Source organism: Equus caballus, chromosome 17 (assembly GCF_041296265.1).
Source record: "Equus caballus isolate H_3958 breed thoroughbred chromosome 17, TB-T2T, whole genome shotgun sequence".
Taxonomy (NCBI): Eukaryota; Metazoa; Chordata; class Mammalia; order Perissodactyla; family Equidae; genus Equus; species Equus caballus.
Window position 1 is genome coordinate 90,031,523 of NC_091700.1, and position 20,702 is coordinate 90,052,224.

The 20,702-nt window shown below is 44.0% G+C and overlaps 1 protein-coding gene across 10 annotated transcripts in view; it reads right to left on the reverse strand.

The window, feature by feature from the left end:
* The window catches only part of TMTC4 (transmembrane O-mannosyltransferase targeting cadherins 4), a 59,565-nt gene that overhangs the window by 12,126 nt on the left and 26,737 nt on the right, over positions 1-20,702 (reverse strand). For 6 of the 10 annotated variants that reach the window (XM_005601323.4, XM_005601320.4, XM_014732185.3 and 3 more), the window contains 9 exons: positions 15,836-15,933; positions 12,855-12,947; positions 12,467-12,631; positions 11,433-11,635; positions 9,939-10,110; positions 9,721-9,852; positions 2,604-2,683; positions 2,326-2,433; positions 2,076-2,217 (listed from right to left, as the gene is read on the reverse strand). In XM_005601323.4, the coding sequence (XP_005601380.1) occupies positions 2,076-2,217; positions 2,326-2,433; positions 2,604-2,683; positions 9,721-9,852; positions 9,939-10,110; positions 11,433-11,635; positions 12,467-12,631; positions 12,855-12,947; positions 15,836-15,933 (1,193 nt within the window). Of the gene's footprint in view, positions 1-649; positions 872-2,075; positions 2,218-2,325; positions 2,434-2,603; positions 2,684-9,720; positions 9,853-9,938; positions 10,111-11,432; positions 11,636-12,466; positions 12,632-12,854; positions 12,948-15,835; positions 15,934-20,702 lie in introns of all 10 variants that reach the window. The other 4 variants (XR_011428075.1, XR_011428076.1, XM_070240452.1 and 1 more) reach the window with 2 other exon arrangements.

Below are 20,702 nucleotides of genomic sequence, written 5' to 3' on the forward strand. Positions count from 1 at the left end.
AAAAAACCTGAAAAAAACCCAGAAAGGCATGGAAGGTCAAGTGGCTCTGGAGAAAGTTAAGTGGGGCAACAGGAATATCTTGCTATCAACCTTCCTTGTTCACACACCTTGCTGTGGTGTGGATTCAGTCACATTACTGCCACCGTCCCCCTGTGCCCAGGGAGAAAGAATTCTTCTTTTCCACACTAGAGTAAGTGTATAGAGATGGTACCTTCCTTTGATACATTGTAACTGAAACATGTTCTCTATTTTTTGAATAATAAAAACACATAAGCGACTTCACTTTAAAATTTAGAAAACAAGCAGTACCTGCCCAATTAAAGTGACTGATGCAGAGTGAGAGAAGTAAAACTTCACCATCATTAGCCACATGCTCCTGCCATCTTCTTTCCTCCATGCATAAAATCCTACCTCCACAACTCACACAGTCATGGGTACCCAGTCCAGAAACAAAGCAGTTTAGACCAAACACGTTCTCGTCACGGTAAAAACTGAAGCCTGGACTTTCAATAAACTTAAAACAGTTCATGTTTTCTAGCTTGTTCTCCTTAAACAGTTTCTTCTGCTCTGACTTGGTCAGTCTGTCTGCTCAAGGTTCAGACAGATCTGCTTCCCAAATGCAGGGCCAACAACACGGTAGTGGAATCACCTGGGAATTTTGTTGGTTTTTGTAAATACCGATCCTCTATGGAGCTTCTGACTTCCTAAATCTGAGATGGGGGGATGACTTAGACGTACAACCAGTTTTGGGAACCACTGGGTTCGAAAGCACGAGGACTCCACCAGACCAAGAAGCTTCAGGACTTCAAAATGAGGATAAACAGGCATCTCTTTGAAACAACTTTGACGCAATCTCACCTGTGAGGCTGGGCTAGATAAAATCCAGAAAATTGTACATAAACTTCTCTTAAAAATCACATCACTACGCATGTATTCCAGTTTCACTAAAATGAGCAAAAAGTTTTTTCCTTAACAATTTTATTTAACAGAACTAAATATATGAGGAACATATGTATTTAGTTTCTTGAAACCAAATTAAAGGGTTAAGGGAAGGGAGAATATACAATCATTCTTGTTTAATTCTGCACTCTGGGGGGTAAGTTTTCTTTCTTTTTCCAGCTTTATTGACATAAAATTGGCATATAACATATCTAAGTTTAGGCTGTACGATGTGATGATTTGATACACTTATATATTGTGAAATGATTAACACAATCAGGTTAGTCACCACCTCATCACCTCACATCATTACCATGTTTTTTGTGTGTGGTTCTTTTCTTTATTAACGAAATCCAGAACTTTACTGATCAAGCTGTGGAAACTCACGGAGGCTTTTCAGAAATGATGACAGAATCTATTTCACCATCCCTTATCAAATATGTGTTTTCAGATTTTAAGATTATTGGACTTATTCTATTAGTTACTGCTATAATATTTATTTGAGTAAAAAAATAAACTATAAAAAAGAAAATCAAGATCAATCAGACCTTTATAAATATTATGTCAATAACTAAAAAAAGAAAGTCACTATAGGACACATTATTTTCTATCTCCATCGCATCGTCTCAAAGCCCTTTGCAATAAATCCTGTCCTCCTGAGCCGTCTTTTATGGGGAGAACAGTTCTCAGAAGGAAGGCCCCGGGGGTGCAGGGAGCTGTCCCTGGAGGAAGGAGAAGACGGAAGCTCAGAAATCACATTATGAATTTGTTTTTTTAATCTCGGTTTTTATTCGTGTTTTAAAAACAGAGAAACCGATGTTTATCAGGAAGTTACCTCTTGGAGTACTGTTTTACAGGGCACAAGGGACATTAAAAATTGTAATTTATTCCTTGGTTTAACCTGCTGCCTCTGTGATCTCTTAAATTTGGCCAATCCAAGTTGAACTGCTCTCTAATTAGAGCTTAAAAAGTTACACAGAAGGAAATCAAATGGCTACCTTCAACTGAGAAGAACTAATGTGAAAGAACTTTGTAAGATATAGAGAGGCAAAAATAGGTGTTACCACTGTCGTTTTACTATAAATAAAGGAAAAACCAAGCTTGTCCTCCGCAGCCACAGGGCATCTTCCACTTACCAGACGCCCGAGGTTGTAGTAACAATCCGGGTATTTCCTTCTGTGTTTGATTGCTGTCCGGTAACTCTGCTCAGCAGCTTCGAACCGTTTCAGGCTGTTCTGCACTATGCCTAAATTCATCCAGGCGGCAGCAAAGTCCGGCCTGGAGGAGCATTTTTTAAAAAGATAAGTGAGGAAAAGAAAGGCTCAGACCGCAGAAGGCAGGAGCGCATTTCTGTGCCATGAGCATAATTATACAAACAAAGCTTACTGTATTTGTACAGCCAAAGACAGCAGCTCCTCTGCTTCCTGTAGCTCGTTCCTTTCTTTTAAGATATTTCCAAGATTATTCATGGCATGAACGTACTTGGGATTTAATCTGGAAGTGGAGAAAGAAACCAAGCCGTCTGTTAATGCTCAGCAGTCTTCATCAAACTCTCAGCAATTGGTAAAGATATCTCGAAGTTGGGGTCTTTATGGGGACAGGTTTTTAATCCTAGAAAGTTAAAACAAGACACGTATATCAACGGGACAAGATGCTTGCAGTACCTCACAGCTTCCCGGTAATATCTGACGGCGGCTGTCTGATTGCCTTTATCAGCCAGGTTTTTGCCAACATTGTAGTGAACCTGAAAATATAGATAATAACCTGACCATCAGCTGATAGACTTTTTTGTTCCAGGGTATCTATCATATCTTCTAACTGAAAACAAAAGGTAAATATATTTAGGAAAAAACCCACCCACCAAAACTTTAGCTAAAACCCTAGAGAGGGCTGGCCAGGGTTCCTTTAATCCCCCACCTGTAAGAGAAGATGGCACGAAAGGGTGGTAATGAGCAGATGGTCTCGCTGAAGTACGACAAAAGGATGCTTAACTAAAGAGCTCACCAGAGAAAAGCGGGAAACTACGAAGCTGGGTTAGTTTTACTGCTAAACCCTCAACTCCCCCGCCCTCCGCCGCCCACCACACACACCTGTCTCTCACTGGGGCTGAGATGTGAAGTCATGTGGACGTGAGAGGAAGAAAGACGAGTCTGTACTGTGAACCACAGCCCTTTCTTCTGTAGCATTACAAACATTCTGCTTTATACTAATAAAATTCCTCCTCCCTTATTCCTGCAGGTGAGGACTGATGCCCCCTGCACCCCAGGCACTGCTGGCAGTTAGAGACACAGTGGTGGGCAAACCGGTCAGACCCCTGCCTCCTGGCCCCCCGCTGCAGCTGTGAGTCAAATGACAGCATCATAAGTGTGTCACTCGGAGGCACCCGGGGGCCTAGGAGGAAGGTGAGTCCTGAGGGCGGCTCCTGGTTTGAGTGGGGAGGCTGTCCTGTGAACGGCCTTTCAGCGGAGGGAAAAGCGGGGCGGGCAGCAGGTCAAGGGGATGCGTTGGAGGAAGCACCCCAGGTGGAGCAGGCAAGTGGGGAGGGTCCCTGGCCTGGGAGGAAGCCTGGGACATTTGGTTGAGCAACTACGAGAAGCACAGTGTCACTGGGGTGCAGAGGGCAAGGGAGACCAGGCTGGAGAGCGTGGGGAGCCGACTGCACAGGGAACCCCGAGAGGTGGCAGGTCTGGTTTAGTCTTCGTCCCAAGAGCAATAGAAGGCCTGACGGCTTTCAAGGTGACATGATGGGTGGCTAGGCTTGTCTCGGGGGAGAGGAATCAGGCTGACTTGAAGTCCTTGCAAAACCCAAGTGGAGAGACCAAGGTGGCCACCTGAGCTCAGGAGCAGGCTGGGGACACCAACGTGGCAGGCCGGCAGGGACAGGAGGTAAAGCCATGGGTGGTGTGATCACCCAGAGAGAGCCAGTCCGCGGAGGAAAAGCTCCCCTAAAACCTTCTCATTTCTCTCCTCTCATCAAACTACAAGCTAGAGAAACCAACAGGCATACAGCAATAGAAAGAGAAGGAGATGCTGAAATGTTCTAGAACTAGAGAGAGGTGGTAGTCCCACCACACCGAATGTACTAATGCCATTGAATTGTCCACTTATAAATGGCTAATTTTTAAACTGGTTAATAATAATCATTTTATTCTGAAAAACATGGGAAATTTTTTTAGTTTATTTTTTAATTGCGGTAAAATAAACATAACTTAAAAGTCACCATCTTAATCATTTTTAAGAGTAAAGTTCAGTAGGGTTAAGTATATTCACACTGTTGTGGAACCAATCTCCAGAACTCTTCATCTTGGATATTTGAAACTCTGTACCCATTAAACACTAACTCTCCATTCTCCCCTGCACCCAGCCCCATTCTACTTTCTGTTGCTATGAATGTGACTACCCTAGACACCTCATACAAGTGTAAACATACAGCATTTGTCTTTTTGTGACTGGCTTATTTCACTTAGCATAACCTTCTCAAGGTTCATCCATGTTGTAGCATGTGTCAGAATTTCCTGCCTTTTCAAGGCTGAATGATATTCCATTGTATGTGTGTACCACATTCTGTTCACCCATTCATCTGTCTATGGATACTTGGGTTGCTTCCATCTCTCGGCTACTGTGAATACTGCTACTATGACCACCTCTGTTCAAATATCTCTTTGAGATCCTGCTTTCAATTCTTTTGGGTATACATATACATATACCCAGAAGTGGAATTGCTAGATCATCTGGTAATTCTATTTTTAATTTTTTGAGGAACAAAAATGGTTAATTTTATGTTAGGAGAATTTTGCCTCAATTAAAAAGAGAGAGAGAATAAGGAGAGAATTTTTAATGACTGAAGAGCGTGGTAAAGCAGACTGGAAGAGACAGACTCATTGCTGCAAACCTCCCAGAAATTTTCAGGTCATCTTAACTCAAGGGCACCAGGGAAGCCAACTTAATGGCATTTTCTCAAGTGGGCTCAGAAAACATTATAAGGGAAGGAGCTGGGACCCAACCTGCCACTGGGCCAGCAGACCTGCACAGACTCATGAGGATTATTATCTGAAGTATGAATTGATGATCCAAAGCTCCTGTTGGACGCTTACAACGTAAAGGTCAATAGCTATCTCCGAGGAGATGATGCCACAGAAATTCGTTCAATTAGGTGTGTTGAGGGTGACTAGTAATAACAACAGTGACATCAGGAGCCGGCACAGGCTGGGGGCTGCCCTGAGCCAGGTGCAGGGTCGGCGCTGTACACACAGTCTCTTCTCACAGCAGCCGTGCCAGGTGGCTGCTGTCACCCTCCCTTTCGAGCTGAGGGGCTGCCTCAGCATCGTTAAGCGCCTTACCCAAGGTTGTGGTACTGGATTTGAACCCCAGCTCCAAAGCCTCTGTTTTTTTCTCACGGTATCACATCCATTTATTAGGGTGTTGGGTGAAGATGGGGCTGACTGCTCGAGGTGATTTCTAGGCCCATTCATTCGTACCATCTACTATTTTTCTCAAAGTAAAATAGCTTTTCTTGTTGTGTGTTAGGGCTGAATTGTGTCTCCCCAAATTCCTATGTTGAAGCCCTAACCCCCAGCACCTCAGAATGTGACTGCATTTGGAGACAGGACCTTTAAAGACGTGATTAAGGTAAAAGGAGGCTGTCAGGGTCCCTAATCCAATGTGACTGGTGTCCTTATAAGAAAAGGAAATTTGGACACACACAGACCCAGGGATGCATGCAGACAGAGGCGAGACCACATGAGGACACAGCGAGAAGCTGCCTTCTGCAAGCCAAGGAGAGGCCTCAGGAGAAACCAACCCTGATGACGCCTTGATCTTGGACCTCTGGAGGACCCCTGGCCTCCAGAACTGCGAGAAAATAAACTTCTGTTGTTTAAACCACCCCGTCTGTGGTACTTTGTTATGGCAACCCCAGCAAATGAATATATCGTGAAATACAATAATTGTTTAAACACATTCCAGTAGCATCACATCAGAACACTTCAAAACCCCCTCTGAAAACATAACCATATCCCGCCGTATCAATTGCAACCTACAGTTATAGCATGTCTTCATGAACACTAATATTTCTGGAAGGGTATGGAGCGACATTCTTTAAGCACAAATGCAACAGATTTTTTTAACTGCCGATTTTAAAGTACATACATTTCTTTTTACCTAATCTGACAAAAGGAATCACGAGCAGCGAAAGCACAATGATAGAAATGTGTGCTTTGGGGCAGCACACAGTGTAATTTAAACTTCCTGAACCAAATTATTGCCCATTCGCAGGCATTATCATCTTCAAATTACAGCTTGGAGGAGGCTGGTCAATGCCCTGCCCGAGCACGCATTGAAAGATGTATTCTAAACGATTCGACTTGGCGCCTCCCCAGCCGCAGCCTGGAAGCCCTGCTTCACCTCCTGTCCCACGCACAAAAGAACCAAATCTGGAGACAACCCGTGAGCGATGTGCTTGTGGTCCCCAGAATACAAATACAGCTTCTGCTCAGACTTCAACAAGACTCCCGCCTCTTCCGCCCCTGAGCTCCTGCTGCTCGCCTTTGTTCCGGGGAAATTCTGTTTTCTCAATAAAAAGCTCAGACAGTGTTCAACTGCCCTCTGCAGCATAGAGAGTGTTCTGTTCAACACCCAGAATGCCAGAGACCAGAGGATCCGGAGAGAAAGCAGGGCACTCTGGAAATTCAGACTGCGGTTATTTCAATGGAACCAAAGATCTGATGCAGCCTAGAAGGCAAGCTTTCCAACGTCAAGAACTGTAAACAGGTTCACCCAGGCCAGCCTTATCCCATGGCTTATATGGAGGGAATTATTTGAATAGAAAACAGTTGCCTAGATGACCCATCGTAAAAAAAAAAAAAAGCAAAATACCCTCATGAATAGTTTCCTTAAAATAGTGTTTAAAGAATGATTGATTTTTGCTTCCGTGGAATGGAAAAGATTGAAAAAGCCTGTTTACTCCTGAACTTTCCCTCTAGCCTTTGTGATTCATACACTGCGGCAGTGGAGCATCACAGAAGCCACAGAAAACACTCACCACTGCAACCCAGGGACATGCAACACAAACACATAAAAGCATCAACAACGCAAGGCCCTTAACACCACTGCTAAAACCAACTTGTTTCAAATATTCTGCCAATATTTGATGTTAAACTTAAATTTTTTTTTTCCTGAGGAAAATTTGGCCTGAGCTAACATCTGTTGCCAATCTTCCTCTGTTTTGAATGTGGGTCGCCATCACAGCATGGCTGATGAGTCGTGTAGGTCTGCACCCAGGATCCCCAAACCTGTGAACCTGGGCTTCCAAAGCAGAGCACGCTGAACTTAACCACTATACCATGGGGCCAGCCCAAACTTAAAATGTTTTAAACACATAAAAATCCTATAACCCATTCTGGTTCATCCTTAAGGAAATATCTCATTGTGGTAAGTGATCCTTTGCATTGTTAAAGGAATTTAGAATTGTATTACAGAGTTGACACAAAGTGCAACATACTTTTAAGCCTTAAAAACTAAAAGTGACTATACATATAATCAGATACTTGGTATCTCATCCACTAAGTAGGCTCAAGAAATGCAATTTCCATTTGGCCCAGTTCAATCACTAATACTGAGCCCCTACCATATGCAAGACACTGTAGGTAATTCAAATGCAGACCAGGCACCAGCATGACCTATGTGGATATTACGATCGAGTCTCAGTTTGTAAATCTGGGCCTAATCTGGGGCCAGGTGCCAAGTGCCTACTTAACATTCAATGAATATAAAGTGAAACCAGTACAGAAAATGTATTGCCTGCAACAGAGTTGAACAAAAACCAGTGTCTTCCTAAGTGAGATCGCTTCCCTGAAATCAACCTAGCTTTTTGCCAAAGAAAGGAAGTAAAGACAATTTTATTACACTGCAATTTACAGTAGAAGGTAAAAAAAAAAATCTCTATCTTGCTGATACTGATAATGAAAAGAGTTCTTAGAAAGGACCATCACTATCGGGTTCACGTTGAAAATGAGGTCTTTCACGTATGTCTTAAATTAAAGAGAGAAAACTATATACACAGACACAGGATGACTGTGTGCACACCCTGTGTTTTCTAACCTATAACATATGAAATCACTTACTAGGGCAGATGTAGAGGCACAAACGTCACATATGTCCCATCCCCCTTCATTTACTAGGATAATCTGATCTGGACACCGCACCAGACCAGGTCTCTATCTAGTCACCTAAATACTAACCTTTCTATGCCTCAGTTTCTCCCATTTGGAAAAATAAAGAAAATAATACCCTCTCTCTAAAAACCTTAGAGAGAGGATAATGGAGATTAATTATAGAGCCTCTACAAAGAAATCTGAGTTCCTCATGGGGAATGACTATATAAATAGAAGGCGTAATTACTGTGATTCAAACAGAAAAGCAAAAATAAAGCAAGTCCATTAACATTTATGAAATTAAATCACAGGCAATTTATTTTTAGTAGCATAAGACAAATTGATAGGCCAACAAATCAAATTAACAATAAAAGCTTGAAGTCATTCACTCTTTTATTTAAGTCACGTTTTAACTACCAAACATGAACAAGATTTTTTTAATTCAAGAAAAAAACAAAGAGTCAGCACCTTTGATACTATTCTTCACTTCAGGGTCAAAGTAAGAAGTCAACTATTCATTAGATTAACTCATATAATTTTGCCTGAAGTCATTGCCTTCTCTTAACATAGAATGTGGAATGAGACAGAACTCCACAAAGTTCTCTTTTGCCCCTACAAAGGATCTCTTTTAAGCATCCTAGGAAGCTGCAATTCTGATGACGCAAGAGAGAATGTATCATTATTTAATAATAATAATAATAATAATCTATACTACAAGAAAACTCTTCCAACCTAACCCCTTGCCCTCCCATTTTGAGCAAGTAGCACTGCCTTCTTGTCATCTAAGGCGACAATCAAAACTAAAGTAAGCCTAAGAAAGCTAACATTTCTTGAGCACCTACCATGTCAGGGCACTTCAGACGCCATATTGTCTTAAGGCCTCACAGTCAACCCAGGAGATAGGGATTATGCCCCTTATAGACAAGGGCACTAAAAGTTCAAAAAAGTTCAGTTTCGCTCAAAGAGGCACTCCTGGTTAAACGAAGAGCTTGATTCATCAAGAACACAGGTGGAAGAAATTCCTTTCAAACTGCTTCAACAAAAACACTGCCAAGTTTAAAGTCTATACATTTATTTTACTTACTCTGACAAAAGGAATCACAAGCAGAGAAACCACAGGTGACAGAAACGCGTCCTATTTCACACCAAAAAGCATAATTTAAACTCCCCAAACCAAACTGCTGTCCCTTCACGGGCAATACGCTCTTCCAGTTATAGATTGGAGGAGGCTAGTGAATGCTGTGGCTGGAGCACGTGTTTTGAAATGGGGTCTCAACGGTTCAACTATGTGCCTCCCCCAGGCCCCTGTGCGGTGTCACTCCCCCTGCCACCACTTCAAAGGGTGACTGGACCAACTGGAAGACGAATAAAACCTCATTTAAGTAATGTGCTGTTGCATTGACATTGTCTGTTTTTAACAATTTCTTTTGAATTATTTTGGCTAAGTGGAATTTTAACAAATTCTATCAAAATCATTAAAAAAAAAAAACGACAACAAAGAAAAACCCAAGGATTTGGTCATGGTCTTATGCGAGATTCTGTGTGAAGGTAAACATTCTTCACTTTTAGCTGTCGAACTTCAACTATATCCTAGTAAAGTCTTTCTAAAGAAACAGGGCAGCCAGCATACCTTGGCATTGAGAGGACACACAGACAGGGCACTTCTGAAAAGCTGCTCTTCACTCCGCCAGTCGCCGCTGCGAATCATGCACCTCAGTGTGTTTATGAACAAAATTCCCAGTACAAAAGCAGCAACTAGTTTCTTAAGAAGAGAGAGACAGGGTAAATGTCATCAGTAAGATCCATCCAGTCGTCCTGGTTAGGAATGGCACCACTCTTGGCCAATACCTTTTTCTTCGTGTATTTACTGAGAGTTCCAAATCCGAAAGTCAGCAGCATGCAGTACCCAGCACTGGGGAGGTACAGGACTCTCTCTGCAACCACAAAGCCCACTCGGAAGAACAGGTTACTTGCAGGAAGAAATGGGATAATGAGAAATCCCAGGCCCAGCGTAAGGATCCTGGAAAATGAGAAGTACTTAAACGGCTATTGCAGACATCTCAAAAAAATGTCTTACTCACCATTAAATTAATGATAAAAGACTTTTTTTTTCATTCCATCAATTGAGAAAAGGTAGCAGCAGCAGCAAAAAAGTGTCATCAATAGAGAGGGTTTAGCCTGGCTGTATTAGGATAAGACATAAAAATCTTACTAAGTTAGCACCAGGCATGAGGATAAAACTTACAAGTCATGCAATTCATATGAAGAAAGTTGGAATGACTACATCTGTGAGGCCTTATTAATTCACTTACTCCTAACTCTACCTCACACCATACAGGCACTGAAGAGCTCAGTGGAGATTGGTCCCAATTAGTCCAATATAGTTTTCATGGGAAAAAAAAAATCTTCTCCCTAAACTTAACAGGAACAATAATACTTAACTAGGTTATACTTTATAAAATCTGAAATAAACTAATATCATTTTTCGGTGTGACATCACCACAAATTTCAGGCAAATAAAAAGACAGCTGGGCAATGAAACACTTCTGGAACTAGGCAATTATTTCTAATGTCCCATATGATGCAAGAGGAGGAATTAAGAAGTAGGGTCAAGTTTGGTGGCTCCTTCCTGGACCCTGTGCCAACAGTATTTAAAATAATAAAATCCTATTGCACATGTATAAGTGAATTGGGATTAAAGTTTGTTGCCCTTTAGAATCACGAACCAATTTAAGACATAGGTGAACGTGAAACAATTTGAGAAATTACTAATCAAATTCCATAAACACTTATGCTTAAAGGAAATCATCTTAAACAGTTTTCTTTCTCATGAAACACATTTGTTTTCCCCCCAATTATTTTTTCAATAACCTTTTTTTTTCTTTTTTTCCTCTTTTTTGGTGAGAAAGAATAGTCTCTCTGGGGCAGCAGTTTATTTTGCACCAAACAACAACAGGAGGAATCACCAGAGTTCCCACCAGGGTTTTCTGAAGGAGAATGGTGAAATAATGGGCACAACACACATCAATTACACTCCCTGTTCCGACCATAAATTACTCTTTACCACCTACAGCGAAAAGGATCTCAAAATGCTACTTCATGGGGAAAGGGGGAGGAGAGACAGGGCAGCTCCCACCTCACCCTCCTTCATGTTCACTCCCCATGAGTGAAAGCCAGCGATGGATTCCAAATGGGTGGAACTCATCCTAGCCATAAATATGTATTTGAAATCAACGTCCCTAGACATTACTTCCACAAAATCGTTAAAATGATGAGTGTTGGATTCAGCAAAATGCTTCTGACTCAACGCCTGTGGAAGTTAAGATTCAGGGCACCTCTCACCTTCTTCTGTGGCTGTCTTCAGAGCACAGGGCTTGGCGTATTAGCCCAATTAGGCAGATCCAGAGAGCTGCTAGTGCAATTACCCTCCAGTCACCGACTGACTTAATGAGGGGGATGCAGCCCATTGACCAATCAAAACACAGCCACCAGGGGCACAGCAGCAGCCAGGCATTCAATGAATAGTAGTAATTATAGTTTATGGCCTGTCAGTCAAAAGGAAAACAAACATTTATTTGATACTGAACTTGAAAAAAAGAATATATCTCCACTTTTGAGGCATCCATATGCCTCTATTCAACGAGAGCAATTGTATAAAATAAAATGTTGCCACTTTCTACATTGGACATAGGGCTGTAGTTTGCAATTTATTAAATGCATTCATATTTTAATACATAAAAATACAGTAAAACCACCAGACTGTGCTATACATTTGTTATATTTCTGGTCAAACGATGTCCCATTTACTTAGTGGATGCTCAAAGTCTGTGACCCAGGAAATCCGAGGCCCAGGGGTCATCTATCTGCCTAACACCATAAGAATAGGGTTTTATGGTCTTTCTCTTGATTTCTGTCTCTATGAAATGCACAGCTAAGAATCTGTAGCTTCACACTCTTGTCTTCAGAAAAAGAAAACCTTTACAATAAAAAGTCTTGACACCATTAGGTTTTTAAAGATAGCACCAATATTGTTCTACTTTGTCTTAACCACACTACGTCAATTTCCTTTATAATAAAAGTAATGGGGTCAGGGGACATTTTAACGAGGCTGGCAGGAAACTTGATATTAGAAGGAACCACTCCTTTTTAATTTTGATTAGAAAGGAACTACAAGGGATCTAAACCCTCTCAATCCCCTAATAAAAACCTGGTTTCATCCTAGAATATCCTTGGTGGGAGCAAACGAAGATGGAGGTGTTACATTTATTAGGGATTTTGTGGGTGTGCTGGGGAGGGAGATGAGGAGGAGGGAAAAAGGGCCTGAGAATTTGGTGGGCAGAGAAGACAAGCCAAGGGTGAGCAGACTCAAGACTCACCCTGACGAATATGCTCTCCGCGAAGGAGGCGGGGTTGTCCACCTCGGTGAACGCCGGCGGCCCGGTGCCCATGATTCTCCAGCGCACGAAGAGCACCCCTGCTCCCCCCGAGGCCAGGAGGGTCATTCTGAAGAGGAGGCCCCCATTCCTGAGCACGCCAATGCTCTGAAAGGACACCGCAAAGTCCCTGATGTTGCAGATTTTCAAATAAAAGTGTGGCCACGCCATGTACAAATGCACAATTCTGCCTGAACCTCGCTGACACGGTTCTTTAAAGAGCTCGCTGTCAGAATTCGAAATTGCAAGAAATACTTTGAAAATGGCATTTTAAATCAGCTGGTACTTGACATTTTCTATGTTTGAGTTGGAGACAGACGTATATACTCACCTCTAATGACTTGTCCTTATGTAGTACCTTCTGGACAATTTCCAGAACATTTAATTTGCCTATCACCAAGATGTCAAAAACGGCATTCAACCCCTAAGGAGGCAAAGCAAGGCAATCAGTGACGGGAGAGCCTGACTCTGATTAGGTAGCAATTATACTTCACAATTTATTACTGAATCTAGATAAGGAATGTAGTAGATTAGATAATCATGGAAGACCTCTTCAGCTCTAAAATAAACCTCCCCTATTGTTCGTATGAAATTAGCTCATGGTAATATATTTTATTAAGTAAATCCCTGTCAGCCATCATTTCATAGTCTGCATATAAAAGTGCCATAACTTTCAGGATAGCTAGAAATTCGGGGTTCCCAGAAGTTCTGCAGAGGTCCTCTTCCCTTTTTTTTTTCTTTACTGTAAAACAGTCCCTCAGTTGATGTAACAGAGTGGTTACCTGTGTGTAATTACGCCTGTGAAGATAACGGCCTCAACCTCAAAAACCCAGCCACATAAGTAAATACACCTCCAGAATCTCACGCGCTGACTGATTTTGGCAAGGGCAGCAGAAGCAGGACCAGAGCACACAGAATAATCTCTGAGGGGTCTTTAGAGCTCTCTCAGGTTCAGACTCTTGGTTGTCCACCAGCTTTCTGTAGTTGCTGGGCACACAGCCAGACTGCATTTCCCAGCCTCCCCTGGGGTTAAGCAGGGTCACGTGATTGAGTTCCAGCTGAGGGAACGTGGGAAGAAAGGATGATGCCCCAACTCGGAGGTCTGGTTATAGACCTGGGCACGCTCCTCCACTTGTTTCCCCTTTGGCGGCTGTGATGGAGACCATGGAGAAGATCAGGGCGACTTCAGAAACTACGCACTCGAGACGGCAGAGCCTCCGCCAGCCTGGGTCCACCATGTGGAGGAAAGCCACCTCTGTCATGTGAAGCCTTTCCCACGACTGTTAGGTGAACAATAACCACAATTACGTGAAGCTACTGGATTTGGGGAGTGTGATACTGCAGCTCCACCTATGCCACCAGCTTCCAACAGCACCATGATAGTTTCTTAGCCAGGTATTATACCTACAGTCACAGGCTGAAGGCTGGATGAGCCATGGATTCCATTGTCAACCCTGAAATGGACTTTCTATAGATGTCACTGCCACAGGTAACATCATCTAGCAGAACTCCCTGCTCAATCGGGACAAAGCGGTCAGAATATACACAGTGCATATGGTTAAAGCTGCCCCTAAATGACTTGGGTCATTTTAATATGGGGCTTTGTGGCAAAGAAGATCATAAATCATCAGAAGCCAGAGGTAATTCATGGTTTTCAAAGCAAGGATGACATCCCTACTTAACACTCTCCCATAAATGCTTGGAGTCATTAATTATCCAATATATGGGCCAGTGCTGGGTTAATCATTTCAAAGAATTCTGGTTTTATTCACCCATGTGATACATGATTTTAGTGGGTCACAGAAGACCATTTCTGCCTGGGTGTAAATCATTTTCTAGAAGGCAGCAGCTCCCTGTTGAGCTGTCGCTGTCTTCTTACACTGTTTGCTTTTCTGCCTGTGGCCTACAGAACAGTTACCAATGGGGCAATGGGGCCATGTCATCACAAGGATTGAGCCAAACCTGTTTGGCACTCCCTTCTCCTTTCATTTAAATGTATCATGAAAATGTCCACATTCTAATAAAATGTTTTCAAACAGCTAAAGTTCACCATATCTTTATTCACATAAATTCAACCTAATTCTTTAGTGCTTTAGTACAAATGTTACTCTATGTAGGAGGCACCTGGGGACCTTGTTAAATGGAGATTCTGATTCAGCAGGCCTGGGGTGGGGTCCAAGATCCTAAATTTCTAATATGCTCCCAGAAGATGCCAACGCTGCTGGACCTCAAACCACACTTTGAGAGGCAAGGGTTCAGAGCAGTGGTTCTAAGTAGGATGAATTTGTCCCTCAGGGGATGCTTGATAACGTCTGGAGACAGGTTAGGTTGTCACAACTGAGGGGGTCCTACTGGCATCTAGTGGGTATAGGCCAGGGCTGCTGCTAACATCCTAGAATGCACAGGACAGCCACCCAATAGAAAGAATGATCCAGCCCAAAATGTCAATAATGCCAAGCTTGGGAAACATTGATTTAGAGCAAACTTTAAAACAGTAACTTAAGAAATTCAAGTATCTTTGCACAGTAATTCTTTCTATGCCATTTCCTAACTAGCTAACCTTAATCTTACAGATTGAGCCCAATAAAACCGCTGATCTTTGCCTTGACTTGTGAAACCCCAAATAGCTTTGCTCTTTCTTTCCCAAGCTTTTCCCAGATGAGCCATGCACATCCCACACCTTTGTTTTCCATTTCTCTACCTCTGCTCACATGCCTAATTTCTAAATTTCCCTCTAATGATATAAGGCAGAGATTTGGCTAGAATGGAGAAAAAGGAAAGTGGATGTCCATGTCTCTCCCTTCCTGGGGCTTCAATTCAGATTAGACACAGGAGGTATATGCCTCTACTCTTCAGAGGCCCTCTCCTCTCCTCTCTGACATTTCCAGTTGCAGCCGAGTCTAACATAACATATATCAATACTTGTTTAATCAGGACCAGAAGCAGTGATGGGGTCAGAACACTGCTGTATTTAGGACTGTTGAAATATGAGAGAATCCCAGAAACCTCAAACCATTCTTTTCTCCTTTTCTACAGGATTGCTCCAAGAGAGCTAATCACCAGGCTTTAAGAATTTCCCATTCTCCATTTCCACCAGTTGCTAATGGTAGTCAACAGAGACCATCAATTCCCATCTGAAATGCCAGGATCATGACAGCACAAGTAATTGGTCCAGAAAGGTCTATGACTGCAGGCCGGCAATGGGGTAGAGAAGTAGGGGAGGCCACATAGGCAGGGCCAGCCCAATTTGTCTTTATAGGACAGGCAAGGATGCATACAGAGAGCAGGCCCTGACCGAGTCCTGGGTCTTACCAGCACGGTGATCCCTTGCTCTTTGCACAGCATGGCCAGTGCTCCCAGGAGGATACTCAGCAACACCCAGAAGGTAGAATGTGTTCCCTCCTTGTTATCTGCCAATTAAGAGAAATGATAAACGTAAAAGTCATGCAACACAGCTCAGTCTTGCTAGCACCAGGAATACAATTCTAAGCCTGCAGCTTAAACAGCTACAATTTAAAAACAGTTCGGGTTTTCTGACAGCATTTCGCTGTGGGTGAGTGTGTTACACCCCTGCATTTCTAGTTAGACAGCACCCTCTAAATGGCACACAGGTTCCCTCTCAAGGCATACCCTAGCAGGTGGCCAGTGCCTTTGGGAGGCATTGTAATGAAGCTCTGGCCACAAAGGTATCTCACCACAGAGTCCCCATGGGGCAAGTTCCTTCTTCCCAACCTGCCAATCACCTAATACGCCAGTCTGACAAGTGGTGATGAGAACTCCCACTGAGAGCATAAGCACTGCATCCGGTTGCACGCGATGACCCCAGCAGTTACTGCTGCTGTCACAACAGGGGCGATGGGAATGCCTGGGCTGCTCCGAGAATCTCCAGTCCTCCCGGGATAGGAGTCCAGAGCAGCTCTGCAAATCTCAACTACTCCTGGGACAGGAGCGCGGGTTCTCTCAACATCAGGTGGCGTCAAGACGGGTCTGCTCTGCTACCAGCATGGAATAGCTCTCATCTGTGAAGGACGCAGGACCACTGCCCGAGGCCTGGCACCCACCTAGCACCTGGGGCAGGTAAAGGCACAGGCCAGGCTGGGCTGCCAGTCCGCATGGGGACCCAAGCATCAACAGGAAGCCAAAGTATCATTAGAAATGTGAACACTGCAATAAGAAGCTCGGGTGGGGCTGAGCTCGAGTGATAACTGATGGGTCCTAAACTGCCTTCTGAGGAAGGGTCTGGCTACACACTGGTGGGTAGTATATGCTTCTGGGGGCCAGAGCTGAACTGCCTGGGAGGAGAGGAAGGGCCCCATGTGACGCTCCTCTCTGTTCGTCTTTTGTGAGGCCCTCACCTCCTCACCTAGATAGATGGTGAGTAAACATTTAAAACAGACACAGTTGAAGGGGGGCAAAGTGAACCTGCTTGGAGGACCAAATCTTCAGCTTGCCCAGGATGCCTATGAATCCTGACACCTGTGAATCGATTCCCTTAAAACCGGAACTCCTAGTCTAAAGTCCCGCTCTGCTATTTGCTATGTGACCTTGAGCAAGTTATTCATGCCGTCTCGATGACCTCACCTATAAAAAAGGGCAACGCTATCTACTTATTCCCTGTTTGAGAAGGAAAAACTATATAGAAACATGTGGTCATTTGTGTTTAAAATTATATAAATATTTTGTAAATGCAAAACACATCTCTGGAAAATATACAAGAAACCATCTACAGTAGTTTCTGAACAGTTCTAAGAAGAAAAGCTCAAGCAGGGGAGGGGGCAAGTCTTATTTTTCACTGTATAAGCTGTCGTTCCTTCTAAATTTTCTTAACTATGTGTAAGGATTAAAAACCATATTAAAGGGACCAGCCCCGTGGCCAAGTGGTTAAGTTGGCGCGCTCCACTCTGGCAGCCCAGGGTTTCACTGGTTCGGATCCTGGGCATGGACCTAGCACCGCTCATCAAGCCATGCTGAGGAGGCGTCCCACATAGCAGAACTAGAAGGACCTGCAACTAGAATATACATCTATGTACTGGGGAGCTTTGGAGGGAAGAAGGAAAAAAGATAAAGATTGGCAACAGATGTTGGCTCAGGGCCAATCTTTAGGGGAAAAAACCATATTAAAAACTAAACATTAAAAAAAATCACTTGGTACAGTGCTGGGACCACAGAAAGCATTCAATAAATGTTTGCTGCACATGAATGAGCAAAACTGCTCCAGGTTCCAGGGAGACGGATTTCCAATGGGGCTTTGATGCAGTAGTCATGGCGGTGGTTGATCAGTCCCCTTGTCGCAGAAATGGGCCAAGTTCATTACGTTGTGAAAAGACAGATCTTGGTTCTCATTAAATTGCTCGATCAGGAAACCAAGAATTAAGTGTTTGGGGAGAGAGGGAGAGAAGGAGGGAAGGAGCAGGAGAAGGAGACGGAGTGGTGGGATGGGGAGAGAAAGAGAAGGGGAGGATGGAGGGAGAGAGGAGGAAAGGGGTAAGGGGGATAGAGGGAGAGGGAAAGAGAAAGAGAGAGATTGAAACCAACAATTAAGTGTGTTTGGGGTGGGTGTGTGTGACATGTAGGTCCTGAATGACATGATATAAAAAGTCCTGTGAACACTCAAGAACTAATCAGCAAAGGCCAGGATGGAAGCCTAAAAGACCCCAGGCTTCCCGTCCTGGAACAGCCACGGGTCCAGGGCGGAGGCGCTCCTACCCTCGCACTTTCTATGTGAAGGTGGACACCCCTGTCAAGATGAGGGGGTCTGCACCCAGCTGAGCACCCCCCTCCCCGGCCCCGCTCTGATGTGACTGACATTGCACTGGCATTACCAGGCTGCCCGAGGGCCCAGTCAGCTCACGGGGAAAATGTCCTCATTCACAAGCAGGCTCCAGCAGCAGGAGAGATGCTTAAGTCAATCAGAAAGGACATACAGACTAACATTTTCCGACCTTTTTGGCTTTTCTTGGGAATCTCTGTATATCAAATTTCCAGGTTGAATGTACAAAGAGGCAGAACTGAAACAATACAGAAAAGGTGTATTTGGCTATTATAGCTGAGGTACTTCAAGGCTTTTCATGAGGCCAACTCATCAACAGTAAAGTCTCATTAATTTACATTCCATTATCTCATAAAACACAAGGAACACTCTTGTTTTAAGCTTTTCCAATCCTTCCTGTTGCCTACAGGATAAAGATGACCCTTGTGAAAATGGCATCGAGGACCTTGCTGATCTGGCGGCATCCTCCTGCCCCCAGCCTCTCTGGGTCTGCATTCCACGCATACTGGCCAACACGCTCACTATGCTCTGCATATTCCTTCTCTTAGGCTAGAATGCCCTCCGGCAAAATCATGCCCATCACATAAAGCTGTACAATATCACTTACTCTGCAACCCCACCCCTCCCCTCCCAGATAGACTCCTTTCTCAACTCGTTTTATTCCAGTCTGAACAGCAAACAGTCCTACTGTCTGCATGTCTTAAGAGCCTTGAGAGCAGCGCCTGTCTCACTCCCCTCAGTGCCCCTAACTGACCCCCTTGATCAAGTCAGCTGTAGCACCAAACTGCCCTTATCACAATATTCTCCAGTTTGTTGCAAGTACCCGATTTTCTGAATTCTCCCCTAGATGGGGGTGTCTCAGCCTTGGCACTACTGTTTGGGCTGGTGACTTCCTTGCTGGGGAGCTGCCCTGTGCATCGTAGGATGTTCAGCAGCCCAAGCTTCTCCCATCAGATGCCGGGAGTGCTCCCAGCACTCCAGTGAAAAACAAAAATGTTACAGACTTTGCCAAATGTCCGGGGAGTGGGGGGGAGAGAAATCACCCATAATTGAGCCCACTGCCCTAAACCAGCGCTATTCACAGTGTGTGGTCCATGGACCTGTCCTTAGATCCTGGAAACGCAGGCAGATCCCACCAAGACCCTCGGAATCAGAAACTTGAGGGTAGAGCCCAGCAATGCGCTACTCAACCAGGCCTCCGGGATATCCTGATGCTTGCTGAAGGTGGAGAGGCATCACCCTAGACAGGAAGCTTGCTCACTGCAGCACCCCTGGCACCTTGCCTGGCAATTCCAATTCTTACTGACAGAATCCACAGCACCTGATTGACTCTGCTAAGGCAACGGGTGTTCGGTGAACGAAATGACTATCCACGATCTACCAAAAGGGGCAATAAGCCGACCAATCACAGAACCACAAGGCAGTACAGCTGGAGTGCTTCTCTGAGGTTGTGTAGTGATGGAAATGCTGGAATCCTTTCTGGGACGTGTCCAGCAGGGCCCACATGGCCTTGACTTCAGCAATGGGTATTAACTTTCCACGACAGCCCGTTTCGGTTTTCAACTTTGGGTTGTTACAACGTTCTTCCTTAGAGCGAGCCCATGCCTGCCTCCCTAAACTGCAGGTCTTGGCTCTGCCTAGAGCAGCATCTCTGCAATTGTCCAGGCAGCAGTGCCTGGAAGTTCCGTTCCCTCTACTGAAAACCACTCTGCATCGCTACATTTATTCCATCAAGCAACGTAAGGACAATTTCACTTGTAGAAATTAATTACGTACATTATATGTATGTAATACCAAAAGATCACAGTTACGAGCCACGTCACCAACAACAACCCTGTTAAATTAAACATGACTGTATTTGAGTGTTTACAGCTTTACTGCAACTTCTTATTTTCTCTGGTATTTGCTAACAATCGTTAGCAGACAAGTGTGCTTAGACACCAAAGCTTTAAAAAAAAAATTACGGCCAAAATAACCCTAAAGCTAACGTATCAGTTAACTCCTTTCAGGATATGACTTTGAGAAAGGCCCCACAAGTTCCGAGGGCAGAGCACAGGGGTCCAGCTGCCAAAACAGGTGACCACAGCTCACAATGCACCAGCCAGAGCCCCGGAGAAAGCCACGCCTTCTGACAGGTGACGGAATGGATGGCAGACGAGACACCCTTAAGGCGTGTCCTCTCCATCTCCGTGTATGCACAGTTCCTTTACCTCTTCCTCCCGTAACACATCTTCCTGAGTCTGTCACTCCACTTTTAGCATTTTCTCATATTAGCAGTTTATATGTAAATAGGCACCTTTAATTATAAATGAACCCACATATTACCATTTGGTCTCCTCTACAGATAAACGGGGAAAAGACACCCATCCCTCAGCTCCTGTGGCCTCAGGGCCCCACTGCAGGCCCGGC